This window comes from Zosterops lateralis, assembly GCF_965231275.1.
Source record: "Zosterops lateralis genome assembly, chromosome: 18".
Lineage (NCBI taxonomy): Eukaryota > Metazoa > Chordata > Aves > Passeriformes > Zosteropidae > Zosterops > Zosterops lateralis.
The window spans coordinates 5,169,456-5,190,514 of record NC_139778.1 but is presented as its reverse complement, the minus strand read 5'-3'; the positions used below and the strand labels follow the sequence as shown (position 1 = coordinate 5,190,514).

Here is a 21,059-nt window from a genome sequence, read left to right as displayed (position 1 = left end):
CAGGATTGGTATGTGGCAGGGCTGTTGACAGGTTTGCCCTGTACCTGCAGAGCAGGTGAGCAGGCTGAGCCTCTGTAGCACAGGGTTAGGTGTGGGAGAGCCCCTTGCATACCTGCCATAGCTGCAGAAGTGCACTTGTGATGGAGAGGGAGAGCAGGCTGCACATTTTCCTGTGATACAGACACCGTGGGGCCTTCTCTGTACCTGCTGTGGTGACTGCCCTGGGAAGCAATCCTTTTACAGGCATATGGAATAGCAGAGAAAGCTTTTTGCTTGTACTAGTAATCCAGTTTTCCACATCACGCTATCAAAATAGCTTTTGTACTAGCCTAGTACATGTGTGGTTTGCTTTTTTGCTGGCACATTCCAGAAAGAGGTGCCATGGGTTACTCAGGAGCTGCCACTCTGCATTTTGTAGAGTGTATCTGGCAGTGGAACAGGCCAGTGTCTTTTAACATCCACTTTTGTCAGCATTTGTGAGCAGTCCCCTCAGTACTCACTCATCAGCGTGAGGCACTTTGGAGTTAATTTAGGCTGACTGACAGATGACTTTGGTCACTAATCTTTGAGATCCTCAACAGGTGCAGATGCAAAGGTTGAAAATCTTTCTTTGACATTATTTGAGACCTGTCTGGCATTTTTCCTACATTCGTGGTTGGTAAGAGTAGACTGTGCTGCCTGTTCTTGAGCCACAGATATTCCCACTGTGATGCTGGCAGCAAAAGCACCGTGGTCTTCCAGTGTTTGTTTGAGCACTGAGTTTGTTTACTGCACAGATCTCTCAGGGCTTTCCCAGCTCTGTGGCACTTGGAATGGCCTCTGCTGCTGCAGTCTCCAGGAACAAAATCTATCCAACTTTAACTCCTTTGCTGGCTATCCCTTCATGTGCCCATATCCATCAGTTCTTTGCCTCTCTTTGCACTGTGGAAAAACCCCTAAATAACAGGTAATTATAAGTAATAAGTCTTGGGAAGACCCGGGGTTTTGTATTGAAAAATGGATGAGACCAAGGTCCATAAGGAAGGTGTGTGATGTTCTACCCAGTGCTCCAGTGAGATATTCTGTGATTTTCAGCAAAGAAGGGACACAGCAGATGTGAAAGCTGCAGGGGATCTGTCCTGCCTAGGGTTGCCAAAGCAGGGGATACTGCAAGGCCTCTAGCCCGTCACAGAGAGAGGAAGCAGGAGGTCCTCTGGGCTGGAAATGAAGCCTGTAATAATCAGGCTATCCCATAAGCACTGAATTTTCATCTTTGAATTGCCCTCTCACTCTCAGCAAGTCCAGCAGTGGGTTAAAGGGAAAAAGGTGTGAAAGTGGGGAAGGATCAGAGGCACAAAATTAGAAGTCTTGAGCAGTTCATTTGATCTTCCCAAACTTGTCTCTGTATTTTACTTGGAATTACAACAAAAACCTCCTTGAAATCTGCTAGCTCAGGGTTAAATGTCACTGTTTACTGCACCTGCAGTATTCTTCCTGGAAGTTCAGCACTGTTAGTGGCTCCTGTTCACCCCCTCACAGCTCTTCTGCCAGGGACAGGCCAAGCAGCTCTGAGACTGCTTGAGAAAAATGCAGCAGTGGAATGGGAAGCATGGAAGGGGTTAACGTGAAGCAGCTCCCTGGGCTGCTAAAAGACCAGCTTTTGTGGAAGTCTGAGGGAAGGAACAAGGATCTTTGAGCTTGACATTGTTTGGGACATGAGAAGTACAAGATTTCAGTTATTACCTCCATATGTAATACTTTGCATTTATTCCTAGTGTGTTTTGTTTCTTGTGTTGTTGCCTGTTCTTTGAAGACTTAGGAGAGCTCATGTCAGCAATCATGTATGACCTGAATGTATTTACAACACAATTCTCACTTTCCTGAATTGTCTGAGGGGTGGCATGACTGGCATTATCACTCCTCAGACACATAACTAGACCTTTGTGGCTGAGTTTTGATTTGAGGAAGACTCTTTTTGCTTCTGATCTTTGCCTTCTGGCTTATCCATTTCTTATTTTGTATAGTAGTTTTTTCATTCCTTGTCTGCTTCTTTTCTCCTGTAAGTCTTAATAGAAAGGAGTTTATGCTTTCAGAAGCATACCTGTGATAGGTGGTCTAACAGCAGATCTCAGCATTCCCAAGAGTACCACACATTGGTGCCATCATGGCTACAACATTGCTACTGAGTTTCTCCTGTCATTCTGCTTAATTTTACTGTCATCTATAAGCACTTTCAGAACATTATTTTAAATTGGCTGCCTGGATCTGCTTTGTCTTCCTGATCCTTTCTAATTCACTTATTAAGCCCTTTGTTCATGTTTCCAGAATGAAACCCAGCAGTTGCCCTGTGCTGAAATGCTCCTCCTTGAGCCATTGCCACAAAACCACAAAGCCAGACATACAGTGACAAGCTACTGCAGTACAGGAGCAGTTCCAGTTGCTACAGAAGTGAAATTTGGTTGTAGAAGAGGCAGAGCTGGCAAGCTTTTGGTAGTGGGGTAGACAAAATAGTTGGTACAGAGGAGTTTGGAGGAGAAAAATGGAGATGAGGAGTGACAGAGTTTGCAAGGGGTGACAGAGAATGAAGAATTAACAGAGTTTGGATTTGATACAGATATGGCAAAGTGCCATGTAGAAATTGCACAGAAGAGGAATTGTATTTCCAAGGAGTGAGCAAATGCTTAACTCAGAAAGGAACAGACAGAAAATGGTTTGATAGATGTAGTTTGTTTTGTAGTCCTGAAGAACTGTGTGCAGAATTCAGTTTAAAAATGCTGCTGAGGGCTGTGTGTGCAGCACACAGCTGAGCAGTTCCAGCCCTGCCCATGTAATGAGCTGCCTGAGCAGCAGATTAGCTTCTACTGTGCCAGCTGCTGTATAATAGGACTAATTCATTACCCAAGGCCAAGTAATCACTCTCAATAGCAAGATTTAGAAGAGAGCCTATGACTTGTCTCACTGCGCTGCAGACTGCTGATGATTGCTGTGATAACTGAGACCAAATGAAGACTGGGAATAACCTCAGTCTGTTGTGGAATGAAGAATAAAACTTCAGGTATTTCCAAAAAGAAATCATGTTTAAATCATCATTTGGAAAATAACTTTTTGATGAACCTGAGTCAGTGAACCCCTGTGCACAGTTCCTCTGGGCTGCACTGCCCCAGGGTCTGGGGACTCCCTTACTCCAGCTCCCTCCTCTGCTCTTGACCAGCACCATTTCCTAAGGCTGGATATGAATCTTTGCTGAGGGACAAAGCTTTCCCTCAGTGCTTGCCAGAAACATCATCATGACGCCAGAAACATAATTCATCCCTGGGATGGGACTGTGGCAAATTCTGCTGTGCAACTTGCTTGCAGTGCTGGGGAGGAGACTTTGCTGGTGCAAATCAGCACATTGTGATCACTGTAGCCAGTGCTCTCTGTGCTGCCTGGTGTGCAGGATGCTGCCTGCTCATGGGACAGGACATCTTCCAGCGTGTCTGTGATTCCCTCCTGTGAATCCTGTCAGTTTGGAGGTGAGCCTGCCACATCTCAGAGGTGGAGTAGGAGAGGAGGTCTGCTGACCACATTGGAGCCCCACACTGAAGGCAGGGAACCCACAGATGGAGACCACCAACCACAAGTAGCACGTGAAAGGGGAAAGGAGCTGAGAACTGCTGAATGTTCCCAACTCTGGATGCATTTTTTACTCAGTTAGGTCAGAGAGCTTGATCACAGGGCTCCACCCAGTGATGCTCAGCAGGGTCTTTATATCACAGTCTTGTAAGCTTGCATACAGTGATTTTGGTGGCACGTGGAATGCAGCTGGCTGCACTGAACAATGCAGATTTTTGCTGGGCAAGATGTGAATCTCTGGAAATGCTTCTTTTGTGATTCTAGAATCAGAAATCCATGAGAAGGAATGGATGTAGTCCCTGTGTTAGTTTTAATAAATAAGGTCACAGCTTGGCTTTTGATTGTCTACACCTCATTCTGCTCTGTGGAGAGCAACAGTTGTCTCTCTTTATCACATAATGTATAACCACCTCAGTTAACTTATCGGACTATTCCTAAGGAGCACAACTGAATTACTGTTCATCACTATGTAGGACACATTTTTTTTTTCCTCTCTTGTAAGATTTTTCTTTTATTTATGGTGTTGCCTTCCTTGAAAACTTCCAGATTTCTTCTCAAGGTGAGGAATTTATTTATAACTAAATAAAATATATGCATTTATAAATTTATGAATTCTTCATTGTTGTTTATTTTCCCCTCTCTCTGCTAGGCTGCAGCTCCAGCAGTAGTAAGGCAATATCCTCAGCTGAAGGAGTTAAATATACCACCCCAGAAAAGAGCAGGCCAGATCTGAAAGCTATTCCTGTAACACTAATTTTGATCTCAGCCCTGTTTCTAAAGTCTAAAGACTTTTCTCTTTCAGTGGAGATCTTGAAATGTTACATTTACTACTTTTGTTCAGAGCATGCTGAGAGGATATCTTTCAGCTCCAGAGGTTCCCTCTCTCAGGAGCACAGCCTGAGGAACAACAACCACAAGTTACAATGTAGTTTCAGTTCTCTATATTGTTAAACAATATTATTCTGAAGAAAATAATACACTGAAGTATGCTGCCATTATGTAGCAGAGGGTGATTAGTTAGCCACTAGATTCAATATATTTAAGCATGCAAGACAACTACTAGAGTGAGGCCAAAACCAAGATAGCCTCTCAGATTTCCCCTCAAATAGAACAGGTTTTATTTTTCATCACATGGTGAGATCCTGCAGCTGTGCAAAATTCACCAAAAAAAATCCTTCTGTAATCCTACCAATTTTTTCCTCTTAATCCAATCAATTACAGGAACATGGAATGAACAGCACAGAGCTGCTGCAGCAAGAGCAGCACTGCACTGCTGACCCCTCTGAAGTGGCAGTGAGGGTGGGGGAGGCAGACACTGCTCTGGGGGGGCTGCACAGGAGGGCAGGTGTGTACAGGTGCCACAGGCATGGCCATCCTGCAGACCCTGGGCTGCTGGGAAGCTTTGACTGTTCCAATTCAGCAGCAGGCACAGAAATATTTAGAGTTGTGTGGAGGATGTTTGGGCTGTGGCAGGTGAAGACATGGCACTGCTGGAGACTGAGCTGCTCTGGGCTCCCCTTAAACCCTCTTGTGCCTCCTTAACCCCATCTGCACTCAGTAGCAGCCCCCTGAAGGCCCTCTTGAACCTCTCTCCATGCACTGGTCCAGCTCTCAGTGCTGGTGTTTTCCTGGGGTGGCTTCTGTGTGGTGTGAGCTCCTGAGGACACTGAGCACCAGAACCTGTTCAGAGTGGACACTGAGGGTGGGCAGAGGGGCCAGACCCTGCTGTCAGGTACCTCAGTGCCTGCCCTGTCCCCCTGTGGCTGCAGCAGCCTGGTCTCCAGGAATGCTGAACGTATTTACTAATTGCTTCTCTGGATGGGGGCTGGAACAGTTTGAGCACACAGGGGGAAAGGTGTTAGAGATGGCACCAGAGCCAGACCTCAGCCTGGTCACTGACATGTGGCTGTGCTATTCTAGCAGGTTATCTCCACCTCCTGACAGAGCTGTCCAGCCCTTCTGTACAGATGATGCAAGAGATGCTGATTTCTCCAGCAGGGATAAGTGTTGGTTTATGCCTGGCAGGACCTGCCCAGAGCTCACCAGTGGAAAACTCCTGGGATGGGCTGAGCAAGGGCTCCTCCTGGCAGCTTCTGTGCCTGATGGGGGCTTTGTGTGTCTGCTGTCCCCTGGCTCATTTTTAGTCTCCAGGAGAGGAGGTTTAACCAACCTCCAGTGCCAGGTGAGCAGCTCAAGGGCAGAAACTGATAGATGTGGCTGCAGTTTTTTCTTCCCTGCATGGAGTCAAGCACCACATACTTCCTCAGGGAGCTGCTGTGCTGTGCTGTGACCATCCTACTGCCCCAGGGAGCCATTAGAAATGCCAGCACAGGGTGTCCAGGGGCATGGAAGATTTCCCATAAGCTTCAAGGATTGTTTGTGCTTAGTGTTCCAGCATGAACAGGTGAGAAGCCTCGGGGCAGGAACTTCTCAGTCCTGCAGACAGTGAAGAACAAGTTCATCCTCATTTTGAAAAGACAAAACACTCCAATTCCTTTACAGCCAGCTGAGGAAGAGAAACTCCTGAGGTCATTCTCTCACAGTGCTTTTTCAGATGTCCAGCCTGAAGGAGCTGGGTTGTCTTTTTCTCCCTGGTGATCAGAGATCTCAGCTGAGGTCTGCAGTCCTGAGTGGAGGCAAAAGGATGGAGCAGCTCTGCCTGTGGATATGCTCAAACAGGCTGTATGGCAATCCCCACAAGGAACTGCAATGAGATGTAGTTTTCGTGTCTTGCCAAGCTGTTCTTCTCTTGCTAAGTCAGAGAGCAGGAGCCTGAGGGTGTTGTTATCAATCTGGAGTTTGAATTCAGCATCTGTTCTGCATCGTCCTGCTTCTTTCCCAGGCACGAGGCCAAGGTTTGGTGTCCAGGAGGTGGGACCTTCCTGCAAATACAGGGCTGAGCTCAGCCTCCCCATTCCCTCCTCCACAAACAAAGCTGCTGCAGCACACCAGGGAGGTGCAAATAGGATTTTTACAGCTCAGAAAGCGGCTCTTGGCTTTGAATTAAATTTTCCCAGATTTTTTTTTTTTTTTTCCCCCCACCTTGAGCCCAGCACAAGTGTTCAGGCAGCTGGGTGCAGCACCACAGGTGTCACAGAGAGGTTCCCCAGGACTTCACTGGAAGTCTCAGAAGGGAAGTAACACAAACAGGGAGGTGCCCTGAGCAGGACAAGCTCCTGACAGAAGGGACCTTCTAGGAGCTTGGTGCTCTGGGTAATATCAAGAGAGTGTTTCCATGACTCCTGGATTAGCTGCGCCAAAAGCTGTGCCACAATACTTGTTTTTTTCCTGCTCTTCACAGGGTAGCAGCTTGTGATCTGGAAATTTATGGCAATTTATTTAAATGTAAAATCTAGATTAAAAATGGAATTCTACCTTTTTCATGAAAGCATATTACTTAAAAACCCCATGGACTTCAAAATGCCATCTGAAGCAGTGGAATACAATCAGCAGACTCAACAGAACTTTCTTGTTTTCCCTAGGTTTAACTTTTGTTTTGCAGTCCCAGGTTCAAAATACCTCAGCTGCAAATACTACCAAAATTCATAATTCATGCAAAAGCTTGCAGAGGTTATGTGGAGAGGGTTTATAGTCTAGGAATGATTTCTTTATGCCTCTTTGAGGTGATGATGTCCCGGTAGTGCAGGGTGGCCAGACAGCACCTTTGCTGTGATAGTGTTATTAAAGGTTTCATTGTGAATGCCATCACAAAAGTTGTATCATCCCCACCCCAATTCTTAACTTTCAGCTCCAAGTGTTGATCTTTCCTAAGTAGCATTTTCTTATCAGATTATGAGATTATTTCTATTAGATTTTTTTTTTCTAATAAATTATGTCATACTTTAAATAATATTTCTATTTTCACATCAAATGTGTCCATTCCAATCCGTCTCCCAGTGGAATGTCAGCATGGTGTAATCTTTGGAAACAGCTGCTGAGGATACATTTGTGTACCTCATACTCCAGCCACAGGCTTACTCCTTTTCCTCAGAAAAGGTGGATAATACCTACATCATTTCTTATGAATTGTTATTTGGTATTTTCTGGAAGTAGTTCAACCTTTTCTGTGGCTTCAATACGACCTCCTGAACCTTTCCTTCTGCAAGTTAAATTAATTTCTCTCTCTCCTGTGAGGGATGGGAAAATAAACTACCCTTTTTCTTTTTAACAGATTGATGGCATATCCCAGACACTCCCCTTTCATTCACTATTCCTGCCCTGTATTAAACTACTTTTTCCTCTTTGTGTTCAGGTCATTTTTTTTCTAGATCTCAGGTTTTTACTCTCCTTTGGGCTAGATTCTCCATGGATTCTCAGAGAAGATTAGCAAATGCTCTGAGAATTATGAGCCAGTTCTTCAGAAGTCTCTTCAGAAGTCTATCAGTCTCAGGGTTCTCCAACTCATTCTTTCCCTGTTGCAGGCTGAAATCTTTGCTGTTGGTATTCACTGTGACAGCCACTTGATGATGGAGGACTTTATTAATAAACGACATTTTGTTGAATATCCTGAACATGGTCATTCATGGGTAGCTCTCCTCTGCTGAGCTTCAGCTGGTTCTTTTACTTAGTCTTCCTCTTAATATACATTTATAAAGAATTTCCTGTTACTGTTAATGCTTTTCTGCTGATTTTATCTGCTTTTGCGCCTACACTTCTGTACTTGTCACAGGAATAACTGGCAGCTTTTTTTAATTTAAGAGCAATCTAAAAGGTTCATTCTCTTACATGCCTAGTGCCAAGCACAAATGCTTTCCAGTCCCAATGGCTTCTGCTGTTTCCATATTACAATTATTCACATACACAGATGTAGTAACAGGCAATTATATGCTGTAACGGCCATAGGAGGAAAACAGATATTGAAATGCCCAATTCCATAAACAAGATTAACTTGCTAGGTGCAGGGCAATCAAACCAATATATTTTCTTTTTCTGCTTTGAGAGTGTGGTCTGATGAATCTGGAGTATGCAACAGGTCACAGTGTCTGGACCACATTGGAAATGGATCTTGGCAGGATAATCCCAGGGACTGAGGTGCCAGGCAGTTTTAAAATGGGCAGTTTATTCATCACCTTCTTTAAACCAGTGGGATAGGAGAGTGACTGGGAAAAGAGAGGGGGTGGAGGTGACCCAGTGATATTCATTGGGTTCTTCTGAGGATGCTCAGTTACTACACAGGGCATATCAGAATTCACCAATAACTGTTTCCAGGGATTTCCCCCTGCTGGCTTTTTTTTTCTGGGCTGTTTTCTCCTACTTCCACTTCTTACAAGCTGAATATTGAATTGGTGTGTTTCTGCCTGCTCCATTTTTTTCTGCAGGCATCTGACCCATCTGCAGTTGCTCATCTCCCACCTGTAGGTCTCCTACTCAGCTGCCACAGCATTTTCCTTGAGCTCTGCCTCTGCCATCCCTCATCTCTGCAGTCCTCCCCACCCCTGGCAGTGTGCTGCCTTAAATGCTATTCTTGCATATGGACTGAAACTGAATGAATTTCACTGCACAAATGCAGTGGCCTGGATATTCCTCTTCTCAGAGGAAATGTTTGTATGGTGGAGTTCCATTAAAAAAAGAGCTAAACCCAGCAAATGAGATCTCAACTCCCTTCAGCATGAAGAGAGCTAGGAGCAGCAGCTGTGAGGACAAGAAACAGTTTTTTTACCTCAGAGGTCGGCCACTAATTAGAAGGTAAATGTGAACAGACCTTTAATTTCAGCCAGAGATAAGAGGCATTCACTTCACCAAGGACTGCCTGGTCTGGTGAAATGGCTGCTCACATTACAGTCCTGGGGAGGTTGCATGTGGGAGAACCACACAGGTGTCCTCTGCTTGTGTCCTCCTCCAAATCAGAAAGGCCAGAAGAAGGAGCAGAGCCACTGTGCAGGAGTCGTGGAGAGGGAACAGCAGCTGCAGAGAGCTGATGGATCCATGAGAACCAGCTCAATTCCAGGAGCACGGGGAAGAGGGGCCCAGACAGCTCCTGCAGAGCACTGGAAACCCTCTGCTGCTCTGCCCACCAAGGGCTTCTTCAGGGTGGTGCATTACCTGGATGTCACACACTGCTGGCCTTGATATCAGCCCAGCAAACAGCTCTGGTGTGGCTGTCCAGACCTTGCTGTGGGAGAGGATTGAGGCAGCCAGGCAGAGATACGTGTGGTCATCCTGAGCAAGCTCCAGTCACTGAGCCTGGGGGAGAAGGAGGATTTTCCTGAGCAACATCTCAGTCTTCTGTCAGGGTACAAAGGCAGCCCCACATTAGCATACTTAGAGAAGGGGCCCCTGGATAAATGCTGCAGATTCAGGAATTGGTGTCAGTGGGGCTCTCCCTGCCTGCTGAGCCTGGCAGGAGTCTGTGCCCCAGCTGTAAGGGGCACCGAGCATTCTGCACTGCCCTCCAAAGTCCCTTGTCCTTCCTGTGCCACTCTGTCCTGCCAGCAGGCATGGACACAGGGCTCTGCTCTCAGAGCAGCAGTGGCTGCCTGTCCATCTGCCTGTCTATCTGCATGGCTGCTTGTCTGTCTGGCCACAGCAGCAGGCAGGGTGAGCTACTTCTCTGTGTGGGGGCTCCTGCAGCCTCGTTCAGGCGTGCCAAGTGCTCAGGATGGCCTTCCTCCCATGCCTTATTTTGTTGTTTGCTTGTTTGCTCATTTATTAAGACTTGTAGCAGCAGCAAAAATTAAAAAAAAAAAAAAACAAAAAACAACAAATAGAGGTGGTGTGTCTGTGTGAGTGCATTGTGCTGCGGGGTTACAGGCGCAACAGTCACATTCCCCACGCCTGAGAGAGATTACAAGGGAGGGCGCAGGAATGTGCATCTGGCAGCACTTTGTATCTTGGCCATTTCACTGCTTTCTCTGCATCTGAGGTTCCCAAAGTTTTGGTCATGGAGGGCCATTTAATCCAGGGAAACAGATTTCCTCTGAGGAGAAACGCCATTCAAGAAAAATTGAGGGTGTTTGTAAATAAAAGGTCGCTGCTTGAAAAAGTAGTAAGGCGTGTTCTTAGCAACCACAGCAACAGGAGGAAGCAAATTTCTTTTTAAAGTAGAGGAAAGTGTAACTACAATATGCCAAAAGATTGCTTAAGGCCTGAGGCCAGGAACAGAATCTAACTATTGCAATTTTGTTTTAATTTCATGGGTTTTGAGATAGTACTTACAGTAAAATCATCAGAAATGCAGATCATTAAACATAAGGTTCTCAGGCACCTTGTCTAACATTCTTCCTAAAGACATAAGATTAGTTAAGCCTTTTTTAAAAGTAGTTAAAGATAAATAAATTAATGCCCTATCTCTGGAAGGGATATCCAAGGCCAGGTTGGACAGGGCTTGGAGCAATCTGGTCTGGTGGAAGTTGTCTCTGCCCATAGGAGTGAGTTGGAATGGGATGAGCTTTAATGTCCCTTCCAACCTGAAGCATTCTGTGATTCTATGATAAATACAGACAACTAACTGGGATTATTCATTAGACACTCTCAGAATGACCTTTTATTAACTTTTCATGAGAAGAGAATACACTTAGCTCTGGAGATCTGACAAAATCTCCAGAAACTTAGCTATGAGGCTTTTAATTGCTTTTCTAACTTATAGATACATTACTTGCTTCAAAATGTTTCTGTAAATACATGTTTTTGGCAGATGACTGCAGCAAAGTTTGAGCTTGCTGTGCCTTAGCTCTGCTGTGCATGTTTGTGTGTGCATGTGGGAGGGAGTCTCTATATTTCAAGGGAGAATCCCTTCCTTTCTGAAAGGACACTAATTATTACTTGTTATTGAGTGATTTTATTCTGTCTGGGAAGCTGCAGAAGCCAGCAGTTGAATGGGGCTTGTTGAAACCTTAGTGATGTATGAGAAATGAATCACATGAAGGCCTGCCCTGGCACAGATGGGAGAGAGGATGCTGGAACTGCATTGTTTGGAATTACATCCAGCTGCTGGAAGTGCAGAGGATGCTGCAGGAAGATAGCAGTGCAGGTAGAGAGAGCACTCAGCCAGGCTGAGCCTCCTGCAGTGCACAGGCTGGAGGCCCCACATTAAAACATTTGGCATTATTCCCAGATGTTCCATTCCTCCAAAGCCAGCTGCACTCACAGGCACAAGAATTCCAGAAGGCAGCCATGCTGCTCAGCTTTTTGTTTGCCCTCAAGCTTGCTGGGGGTGACATTTCTACCCCCTTTTTCATGCCATAGCCCAGGGAGAGGGGTCAGACAGCGAATTTCAGTTTGTGGGAAGTTTCTTTTTTTAACTGCTTCCACTCACCCTTCCAAGGTAGGGCACCTGAAGCCAGCAGCATGCCCCCAGCTCCTTGGCTGCCTCTGGGGCCTCTGACCATGTCACTGGTGTGCCACACTCTGCAGACACTCAGGGAGGGACTGGTCCCCACAGCAGGTCATGTCAAACTGGAGACAAGCAGCTGGCTTGATCTGGACCTGTGACTCTCTGTGCTTCTGGGGGTGACTCTGACAGTACAGGGTTTGCTCAACAATGGCCCTGTTGTCCCTGGATGCCCAGAACAAGACAGCCCTTCAGAGTACTTGGCCCTGGTGCTCTGCCTCCTAGCAGATGCTGGTGTCAGAGACAGAGTGGCACATCCCTCCTGAGAAGGGTGAGGCTTGTAAAAAAAACTTATCTGCCCCAGCTTTCCCACAGCAGAGTCTCAGGCATCCAATTCTGGGAAGAAAATAACTTAATAATTGAGTGGTACAGTGCTAGAAACAGCCTTGAGAGACCTCAAACAAAGGAATCTCTGGGCTTTCACAGCCTTACAATCCACATACCCATTGCAGTGGTTATTTTGGGTCCAGGGTCTCTTGATGTTCTCTGGCTCCTTTAGAGTCCCAGGGTGACCACACACCCCCTGCTCAGCCCTGCAGGGCCCTGATCTCTTGGTCAGGTGAAGGGTCAGTGTCCATTCCCAGCTATTTGCCAGGGGCTCCAGCCATTCCCCCACTCCTGGCACGACCTGCAGGTCCCACCTCAGCTCCCCCTGGAGCACTGGGAGGTTCCACAGCAAAGGGAGGAGGCTTCTGCCTGCTCCTGGGCTGCTTTGGCACAGGACATGTCCAGCCCGGGGTTCTTGGAGGGCTGGCATTTGCTTCATCCCCACTCTTTCACCTTCTTCTGCCCATTCCTACCCTACCAAGCCATGGTGTGATAACTCCTGCTTGGGGAAGCCTTAGTATCCAGGAGAGCCAGGTCATGACAGCCTGTGGTCTGCATTCCCATTGAGAGGATGGGGCTGTGACTCAAATAATTTTTGTCAAACTCTGTCACATCGGAGTGGGCTGACTTGACACAGCAGCATGCAGAGCTTTTGCATAGAAAAATGAAATTGTGCTTATGGCAGCTCTGGATCTCTTGAGAAATCTGCTTTATCCCAGCTGGCCACATCCTGTTATTTTGAGACATTGTGGTAGGGACACAGCATGGCTTCATTTTCTGATGACAGAAAGGTAGCAGAGCAGGGCATTCAGTGTGCTGGCTGTGTCCTGGCAGATGAACCATGCCTGGACCTCCAGAGCCTATACCCACTCTGCTAGTTAGCAAATGAGATTCCAGATGTTAACTCTCTGAATGGCAAGAAACACTGAAAGGAAAACAGAGGAATGATACAGAGTGATAACTTCTGTATTCTTTTAAGGAAGAAGGAAAAAGACTAAAGCAAATTCAGAATTTGACTCCTACAGGGAAACTTGCTGCTGGGAGGGTTTGCTCCATGTTTCAAGGAGGCAGTTGGTCACAGATACACTTGGGAATGGGTAAGAGGTATCAGCCCAGTCCTTTCTGGCTTTCTTTCCCTGGACTTTTAACCTCTGGATGGTTCATATGCTGATTTCCCACAGGGGTGTCCAAGGCCACGTGTTGATGCCAAGATCTGCCCCTTTTCTCTTCAGTACCTGTTTCTTAGACAGAACAGCCTGCAGTCATCAGTCAGGGCATGAACAGACAAATGTCATCACCAGCTGCCTATTTAACTGGTTCCTTGAATCCTGTTACCCTTCACTGGTTTCATCCCTTCCCCCATCTTTGTTTCTTCCTCTGGCCATATACCCCTAAATCATCCCTTATCTTGTAAAATACCTCTTTCCCGGCATCCCTCTATCAGTCCATGGTCTAGAGAACATTTCCTGTGTCTCACTGTGATGGTTTTCACCCCAGACCAAGGGGCTGATGGTTCTCACCACAAGAGTGACTGCTCAGAGTGAGTGCTGTGTTTGTGGGATTAGGTTATTTCAGCTCCCATCGTTGTCTCTCTGTGTTGTGTTCCCATTCCTCTCTGCCATGTTGTGTGTGGAGTTGGGCCCTTCATAGAATCACAGATTCCGTAAGGATGGAAAAGCCCTCTGAGATAATCAAGTCCAGCCATTAACCCAGCACTGCCAAGTCTAGCACTGAACCATGTCCCTAAACTCCACATCTGCACATTGTCTAAGCACATCCAGGGACTGTGATTCTTGCCTTGACAACCTCTCCTAATACCTGACCACCCTTTTGGTGAAGAAATTCTTCCTAATATCACAGTAATCTGTCTACATGACCCCTCACTGGCCTTCCAAGGCTGTGCTGTAGAAGCTGCATCCAGCAGTGCCAACTCCTTGTGGCTGCCCAATGTGGCCACCCACAGTTTTTTTCCTGTCCAGTGTCAGTCTGGCCATCACCTGTCCATGCATGGCTCAGCTGGATACAGGATAGGGGCTGCTCAAAGGGATTTGGGCAGATTTGTCCATTAAGTGACTTGTCTGTTAGCATAGAAGGGAAAAAAAATTGTGTGTTTTCCTGGGGGTGATTCCTGAGCTCCCTGTGGGTACATTTTCCATGCAGCCATGGTGACTGTGCTCTAGATGGGCTATCTCAGAACAGACACTACTCTCATCTGGCTGTCCATGGTCCTTGGCACCTGGTGAGAGGGTGGTACTTCATTTCCCCCTTCTTGGTTGCTCTTTCAGTGCCAGATCTTTGCACTCTTGTCACGAAGTGCTGACTGCTGTCACCCCCTGTGAGCACACAGAGAAAGGAGCACAGGAAAGGGAGCAGAGCTCAGGCAGAGCAAGAGGAGAGAAGGCTGACAGCTGGGCTGTCCTTTGCAGACTGCTCTCACCCTCCTGCTCACTTGCCACTCCCCAAATCTCTCCTGTCAAAGGCTTTTTATTGTCTTTTTGCTAACCACCCTCTTCAATCAGGGCCTCACTCCCAATGCTCTTTCTCCACACTGAATCTCAACCCTGCCATCTTTCTTATGCTTCCTACTTCTTAACACCTGCCTAGCTTCCCTCCTCAGCCAAACCCCACTGATTGCTATTGCCAAGCACTCCCTGAGCCGTTGCTTTTCCAGGAAGTGAGCAGTGTCTGTGGTAGGATCTGGACCAGACCTGGTGCCAGGAGTCCCACGTCACCCACCACAGGGGCCAGGCTCAGCTGCAGCTCAGTGCTGTGGCTTCTCCCAGTCTGGCACATGGCTCTGAGCACCAGGCACATGTTGGGAAGGAAGGGAGAGGGCTGAGCTGCACTGGAGTTACTCAGATTTTTTCACTTCTGGTTTGACAGCCCCTATTCTGAAGGGGTCAGGATGGGATTCACAGGTCAGAGCATTTCTCTTCCCACACATTTTGGTCTCTCACAGAGCACAGAGGCAGAAAACATCACCCAGTCTGTCTCTCTGGGTCATGAATCCTTCAGAAACAGCTTGTTTTTCCCTCATTTATGGTACTGAAGGAGAAAAAGATCCTAGTCCCAGAAGGCTCATTCTCTGCTAACACAGTGCTTTTCATGTATATTACATTAAAGCAAAGTCCTGGGCACATGCCTGTGGCACAGCCAGGGACCTGGGTGGGTGAGAAGGGAGGCTTTTGGCAGCTGTAGGTCTGGCTGGAGACCAGGCAGAGCTGGGTGGGAAGCATGCACACTGTGTTCCAGAGCCAAACGAGACTGAGGGGAGTGCAGAGATATGGGAGAGATGGCCACCCCTTCCTCCTAGTCACAGCCACCATCGGCTGCTGGGAAGGTGGCAGAGATGGATCCAAGGAAATGGAGATACAGGGATTATTTAGGAAGGAGTGAAGCAGAGTGGCACAGAAAAAAACTTAATACCACAGGTAGATTTTTAACACCTGAGAGCTGCTCAGTTGAACTGGAATGTGGATATATGCTGGGCATAGCTCAGCCCACAGCTTCAACCTCAGCACTCTGAGATGCTCTAAGTCAGCACAGGCAAGGGACTGCCCTCTGTGAGGACAAGGGCTGGTGGCACAGGAGGCTGGAGCCAGGGCCAGAGCAGAGGAATGGCACGGGCAGGGCTGCAGAGCAGTGGCACGGGCTGGGCCACCCAGGGAGGGTGACTTGTCCCCAGCAGAATGTGCCATCCTATTCAGCCCGAGGGGAGCTGTGCTGGTTGCCCTGACAACCAGGACAGATCATATGACCCGTTCCACTTTCTATATATAAATCTGTTTCACACAGTGTATGTGACTCCATGGAAACCAAATGTTGAGCAAGAAGGATTGCATAAAAATGAACAAAATACGGAATGACTCAAAGTACGAGGCAGAGGGAGGCTGTGGGTAGGGCTGAGGGGTTTGTGGGTGCCCCAGGGCTTCTGAGCCAGGGCAGCCTGGTACAGGCATCAGCTGAAGCCAAAAACAGACCACACTTCCTTAACCGCACCATACAGCACCTTCCTGTACCTAAAGGGGCTCCAAGACAGCTGGAGAGGGACTTTGCACAAGGGCCTGGAGTGACAGAGAGCAGGTTTTGATAAGCTTTTAGGGAGAAATTCTTCATTCTGTGGGTGATGAGGTCCTGGAACAGGTTGCTCAGAGAAGCTGTGGCTGCCTCTGGATCCCTGGAAGTGCCCAAGGCCAGGCTGGATGGGTCTTCGAGCAGCCTGGGACAGTGGAAGGTGTCCCTGCACATGGCAAGGGGGTGGAATGAGATGAGCTTTGTGGTCCTTTCCAGCCCAAACCATTCCATGATTCTGTGGTTCTGCCTTTTCTGCACCATACCCTAGGACTGACACACAACTTTTCCAAGCTCAGTGGTCACACAAACTGCAGTTAGACAGAACGATAAGCTCAGTATTGTCAGTGCAGGACAAGCTGTTCCTTATAGGACAGAGGCTGTTCTGGGGCAGATTCCTGCTGTGTCCTTGCATTGCTCCTTGCAGGGAGTTTCCTCTCCACAGTTTGCACATCTTTCTGTCAGCAGTGATCCTCCAGAACTGTATGGCAGCTGCTTGTTTGGGCACTGTGGCCTTTCCTTTTGCTGCTGGGTCTGCAAGTGTGACTGAACAGGTGGCAGCAGCAGGTGAATATGCTGATGCTGCCCTCCAGCCCTTTCCCACTCCCAGAGGCTCCTCTCATTTGCTCCAAGGCTGCATGCTCTGCTGAAATAGGATCATAAAATCACATAATAATTTAAATCAGAAGGGACTTTTGAAGGTCTCTGGTCCAACCCCTTGTTCAGAGTTAAATTAGGTTACTCAAGGCTTGAACTTGTGGGTTTGGGGTTATTTTGCTTTCCTTTCCCTGGGGTTTTGTGTTGGGAATTGCCCCTGGTCTGAGTTCTGTTGGAGCACTGTGCAAGCCCACACATCTTCAGGGAGCTCAGGCTTGTCAACACACAGATGTTTCCTCCCCAGGATCCCTCTTTGAAGGAGAATGGGGATTTCCTGCAGTTTGAAAATGGGAAGTCATTTTCCTTTATTGAGCAAGGCAGAACTTGCCTCAGAGTCATCATGGATTGAACTGATGTGTGTTACTCCCTGTTGCCTCACTTTGCTGCATAAAACCCTCTTTGGCTTCTTTTCCACCACCGGGACAGAATCACAATGCCAAGGGCTTTTCCAAAGGAACAGAATGAGTTGGGCTGCTGCTAAGTTGATCAGGAAGACCAAGAAAGAAAAGAAAAAAAAAAACAAAACTGTCATAAAGTCAGAAGATGTGGAGTGGGAAAGGCATCCACCTGCCTCTCCCTGCTGGCTGTGCTGCCCTGTTCTGAGCTGAGCTGGCCTAGGCAGACAGAAAATGTCAGGGCTTCAACAGGCAGGCCCTGGCTGCTGCTCTTCTTCATGTGAAGTGTCCAGGATGTCTGACCCAGTTGTCCTTCTCTTCAGACATGTTTTTACACCATCAGTGTATAGCAGCACACAGATGAAACAGTATTTCCTGGTCAGGGTTTTGGTTCTGTGGGGTGGCTCTCTGCCCCACACAGGTTGTCCTCTTCTTGACATCCCAGTGTCTGTGGATGCAGGGGAACAAGCACAGAGAATGGTGAGGTTTGTGTGCTCTGACCTAAACAGCAAATCCCTCTGGCTCTTGTCAGTAATGATGTCCTGGATTAGGTGAGTTAACCCCTGATAGATAGATCTGTTCTTATTCCATAGATCTGATATTCTAATAGATCTGTTCTTATTCCATATGCTTGCCTTTGCCATTTCTCTATCTCATGGTTTGGTGCTGAAGAGCTCCAGTGCCATTTGCTGCTCATTTTTGTTTCCTCTCTGCTGTGCATTTATCAGGACAATTCCATCCCTGTGTTTCTGCAGGCAGCAGACAAAAACCATTGCTTGTCACATAGAACAAGACCTATTGGGTGGCTGGCTCTTCCCCTGCTACACGGAATTCTGATCCTAGGAATTCTTGTGGGAGAGAAGTACTTGTGCTGCTGGATTTTAATGTTTTGTGAGACACTTTGATCCCTTTTTCAGGCATCAAATACAGATGGAGGAGGATTTCACTGGGGTCACACATTCACTCCTCACATTGTTCAGGTTTCCTGTTTCCTTGACCATGTGTTGCAGACATCCTTTCTGAGTCCAGATTTGCCTGTCCACCACCATGGTGACAGCAGCTGGTGACACTTCCAGCTGTGACAGTCAGGGGAGTGGCCTGAGCATTTCTGAGCTCAAAGGCGCTGTGGGAGTTGGAAGGTTTAAAAAGCAGAAGGGACTGCTGGGGCAGGGGTGTCAGGGTCCTGGCTTCTTCTCTTTATTGGAATAGAACAGAACTTCTAGAAAGAGGCACTTGATCTTGATGGAGGAACCACAAGACGTGTACAGCTTCCCGGTAAGCCTTGATACTTATCCTCAAGGTTGGCAGATTCATTTCAAGCTGAGCTTTTCTTCACTTCCAGTCCCTGCTGCTCTCTCTTTGCTGGTTTGCAATGCTCTCTGCTGATAGGGAACCTCCTCTCCATGCAGACGTCTTCTGTTGTGATTTACTGCTCTCAGAAACTGTCCTAACAATAATTCTCCTAAAATAGGAACAAGAAATCAAAATTATAATCCAGTCTTGGTAATCTGCTTAAGGAAAGGATGCATGTACACATGGGTACCTCTAAGCACTTTCCTTGTTCCATGTGTCTGGGAACAGGGGTGCCCTGGTGGGAGCTGGGTTTGGGAGAGCTCTGAAGCCTGTCTGTAGGTGCTGTGCCAGATGTGGAGCTGGCCTTTTGGAACACTATCTGCCAGTCACCTCTGCTCCCTGTGCAGTGCCATGGCCCACTGCCATGCAGTGCTGCTGTGTCCCAGCAGCAGGATTGCCTGTAATCACATGCAACGGTGACCAAAACTCCTCTCACATAGGTGTGCAAACATGGTCCTGGTTTAACTGTGCTGATGTAAGAAGGACTGCAGATGGCCTGGCTTGGACAGGGTTGTGTCTGCTGAGGAAAAGAGAGCAAGAAAATCTCTCCTTTTCCTCAGATCTCCTGTTTTGGCAGAAAAGGGGCAATGTGCTATCCATGATGGCCTCTCTGGCATTCTCATTTCTGAAAGGATGGCTTGCTGAGTGTGCCTAAACTATGAGGTACCTAATCTGTGGTGCATTATAATGGCAAGGCTCATGTGCATATATCCCAGATCTCATCATCCCACACTTTCTATGCCAGAGCATCCTATACATGATGAGTATAGAGCTTGTATATGGCAAGGGGGAATGGCTTCAAACTGAGAGACAGTAGGTTGAGATTGAGACATTAAGAACAATTTTTTTCCCAGTGAGGGTGGGGAGGCCTTGACACAGGTTCCAGAGATGCTGTGGCTGCCCCTGGATCCCTGGAAGTGTCCCAGGCCAGGTTGGACAGGGCTTGGAGCATCCTGGGATAGTGGAAGGTGTCCCTGCCATGGAGGGGGGATGAATGAGGTGATCTTTAATAAGCTTCCACCCAAACCACTTGGTGATTCTGTGAGGGCAGGGTGCTGAGGAAACCTGTATGAAGTCAAGCTTTGTTTCTTCTGTTCCTCCCCTATGCCATTTTCAGTTCCTCCTTCCCCTTAATGCTGCTGTAGGAGTTGGAGTCCAAGTGTTTTTGGGAGGGGATTGCACTGGGACCAGTTAGGGGTTTTAACATAGACGTGGTTCTAGCATTCAGTGGATCTTCCTCTGCAGTCTCCATGGGGGTATAAGTCTTGCCTAATAGTGAGCTGAGTCACATTCCTGTCTATAACAAAGGCAAGAGATCCACACATCCTCCATGCTGTCTTGGTTTCAGCTGAGATACAATTAGTTTTCTTCCTGGTAGCTGGCACAGTGCCGAGTTTGGATTCAGTATGAGAATAATGTTGATAACACCCTGATGTTTTAGCCGGTGCTCAGCAGTGCTCACTCTAAAGGGAGAACTCATCAGTGTCCTGTGCTGTGGCAGCAAGGAGCTGCAGAAGGAGCCAGGAGGGAGCAAGGCCAGGACAGCTGACCCACACTGTCCAAAGGATATTCCACACCACAGAACATCATGCCCAGTGTATAAACTGGGGGAGTTGGCTAGGAGGGGCTGAATGCTGCTCAGGGAAGGGCTGACTATGGCTGTTCAATTGTACTGTGCATCACTTATCTTTCTTGGGTTTTATTCGTCTCTCATTTTGTTTCCTCCTGTTTTCTTTGTTATTATCATCATTATTATTATCATTATCTTTTACTTTTTCATGATCAAACTGTTCTTCTCTCATGAATTTTACTTTTTATTCTGATTCTCCTCCCTCTCCCAAGGGTGGGAGGCAGGGAGTGGGTGGCTGTGTGGTGCTGAGTTGCTGGCTGGAGTTAAACCATATTACATGCATATAAGAGCAAACTGTTTCCCTGTTGTTTCCAAGAACTTCAGCATTTGGCAGTGCTGAGATTTCCTCTTGACTGTCATTGATAGAGACCGCTGTGCTCACAGCACTTCTTGATTGGCAAAATCAGAAGCAAAGGTAGAAATATTAGTAACCGAAAAACAGAAATAGCAACTGCAAAACATAATGCTTTTTGAAGTGATAGGCATTTTAGCAGGGACTACAGCTGAAACACTGGGTTAACTTTGCTTTTTATTCTGTTTCCATCCAACATTTGCTGGTGTTTGCTGTATACCATCCACATCTGTCTCTTGGCATAGCCTTTGTTTAAGAATGCAGCCGTGGCACTCACCTGTGAGAGACCTCTGCTTTTCCTGGAGTTCAGCAGAGAGATATGAAGCAACACTGAAAATGTGACTGAAAGGA

At 47.2% G+C, this 21,059-nt stretch overlaps 1 protein-coding gene across 3 annotated transcripts in view; it reads left to right on the top strand.

Annotated features, from left to right (window-relative positions):
- Window positions 1–21,059, top strand: part of GAS7 (growth arrest specific 7) — a gene marked incomplete at its 5' end in the record, with an annotated part of 76,930 nt that overhangs the window by 8,945 nt on the left and 46,926 nt on the right. Inside the window, one exon of one of the 3 annotated variants that reach the window (XM_083874671.1) lies at window positions 18,541–18,648. The exons of the other annotated variants lie outside the window; for them this stretch is intronic. Coding sequence (XP_083730797.1) covers window positions 18,616–18,648 — 33 coding nt within the window. Of the gene's footprint in view, window positions 1–18,540; window positions 18,649–21,059 lie in introns of those variants that run through there. 3 annotated transcript variants of the gene reach the window in all.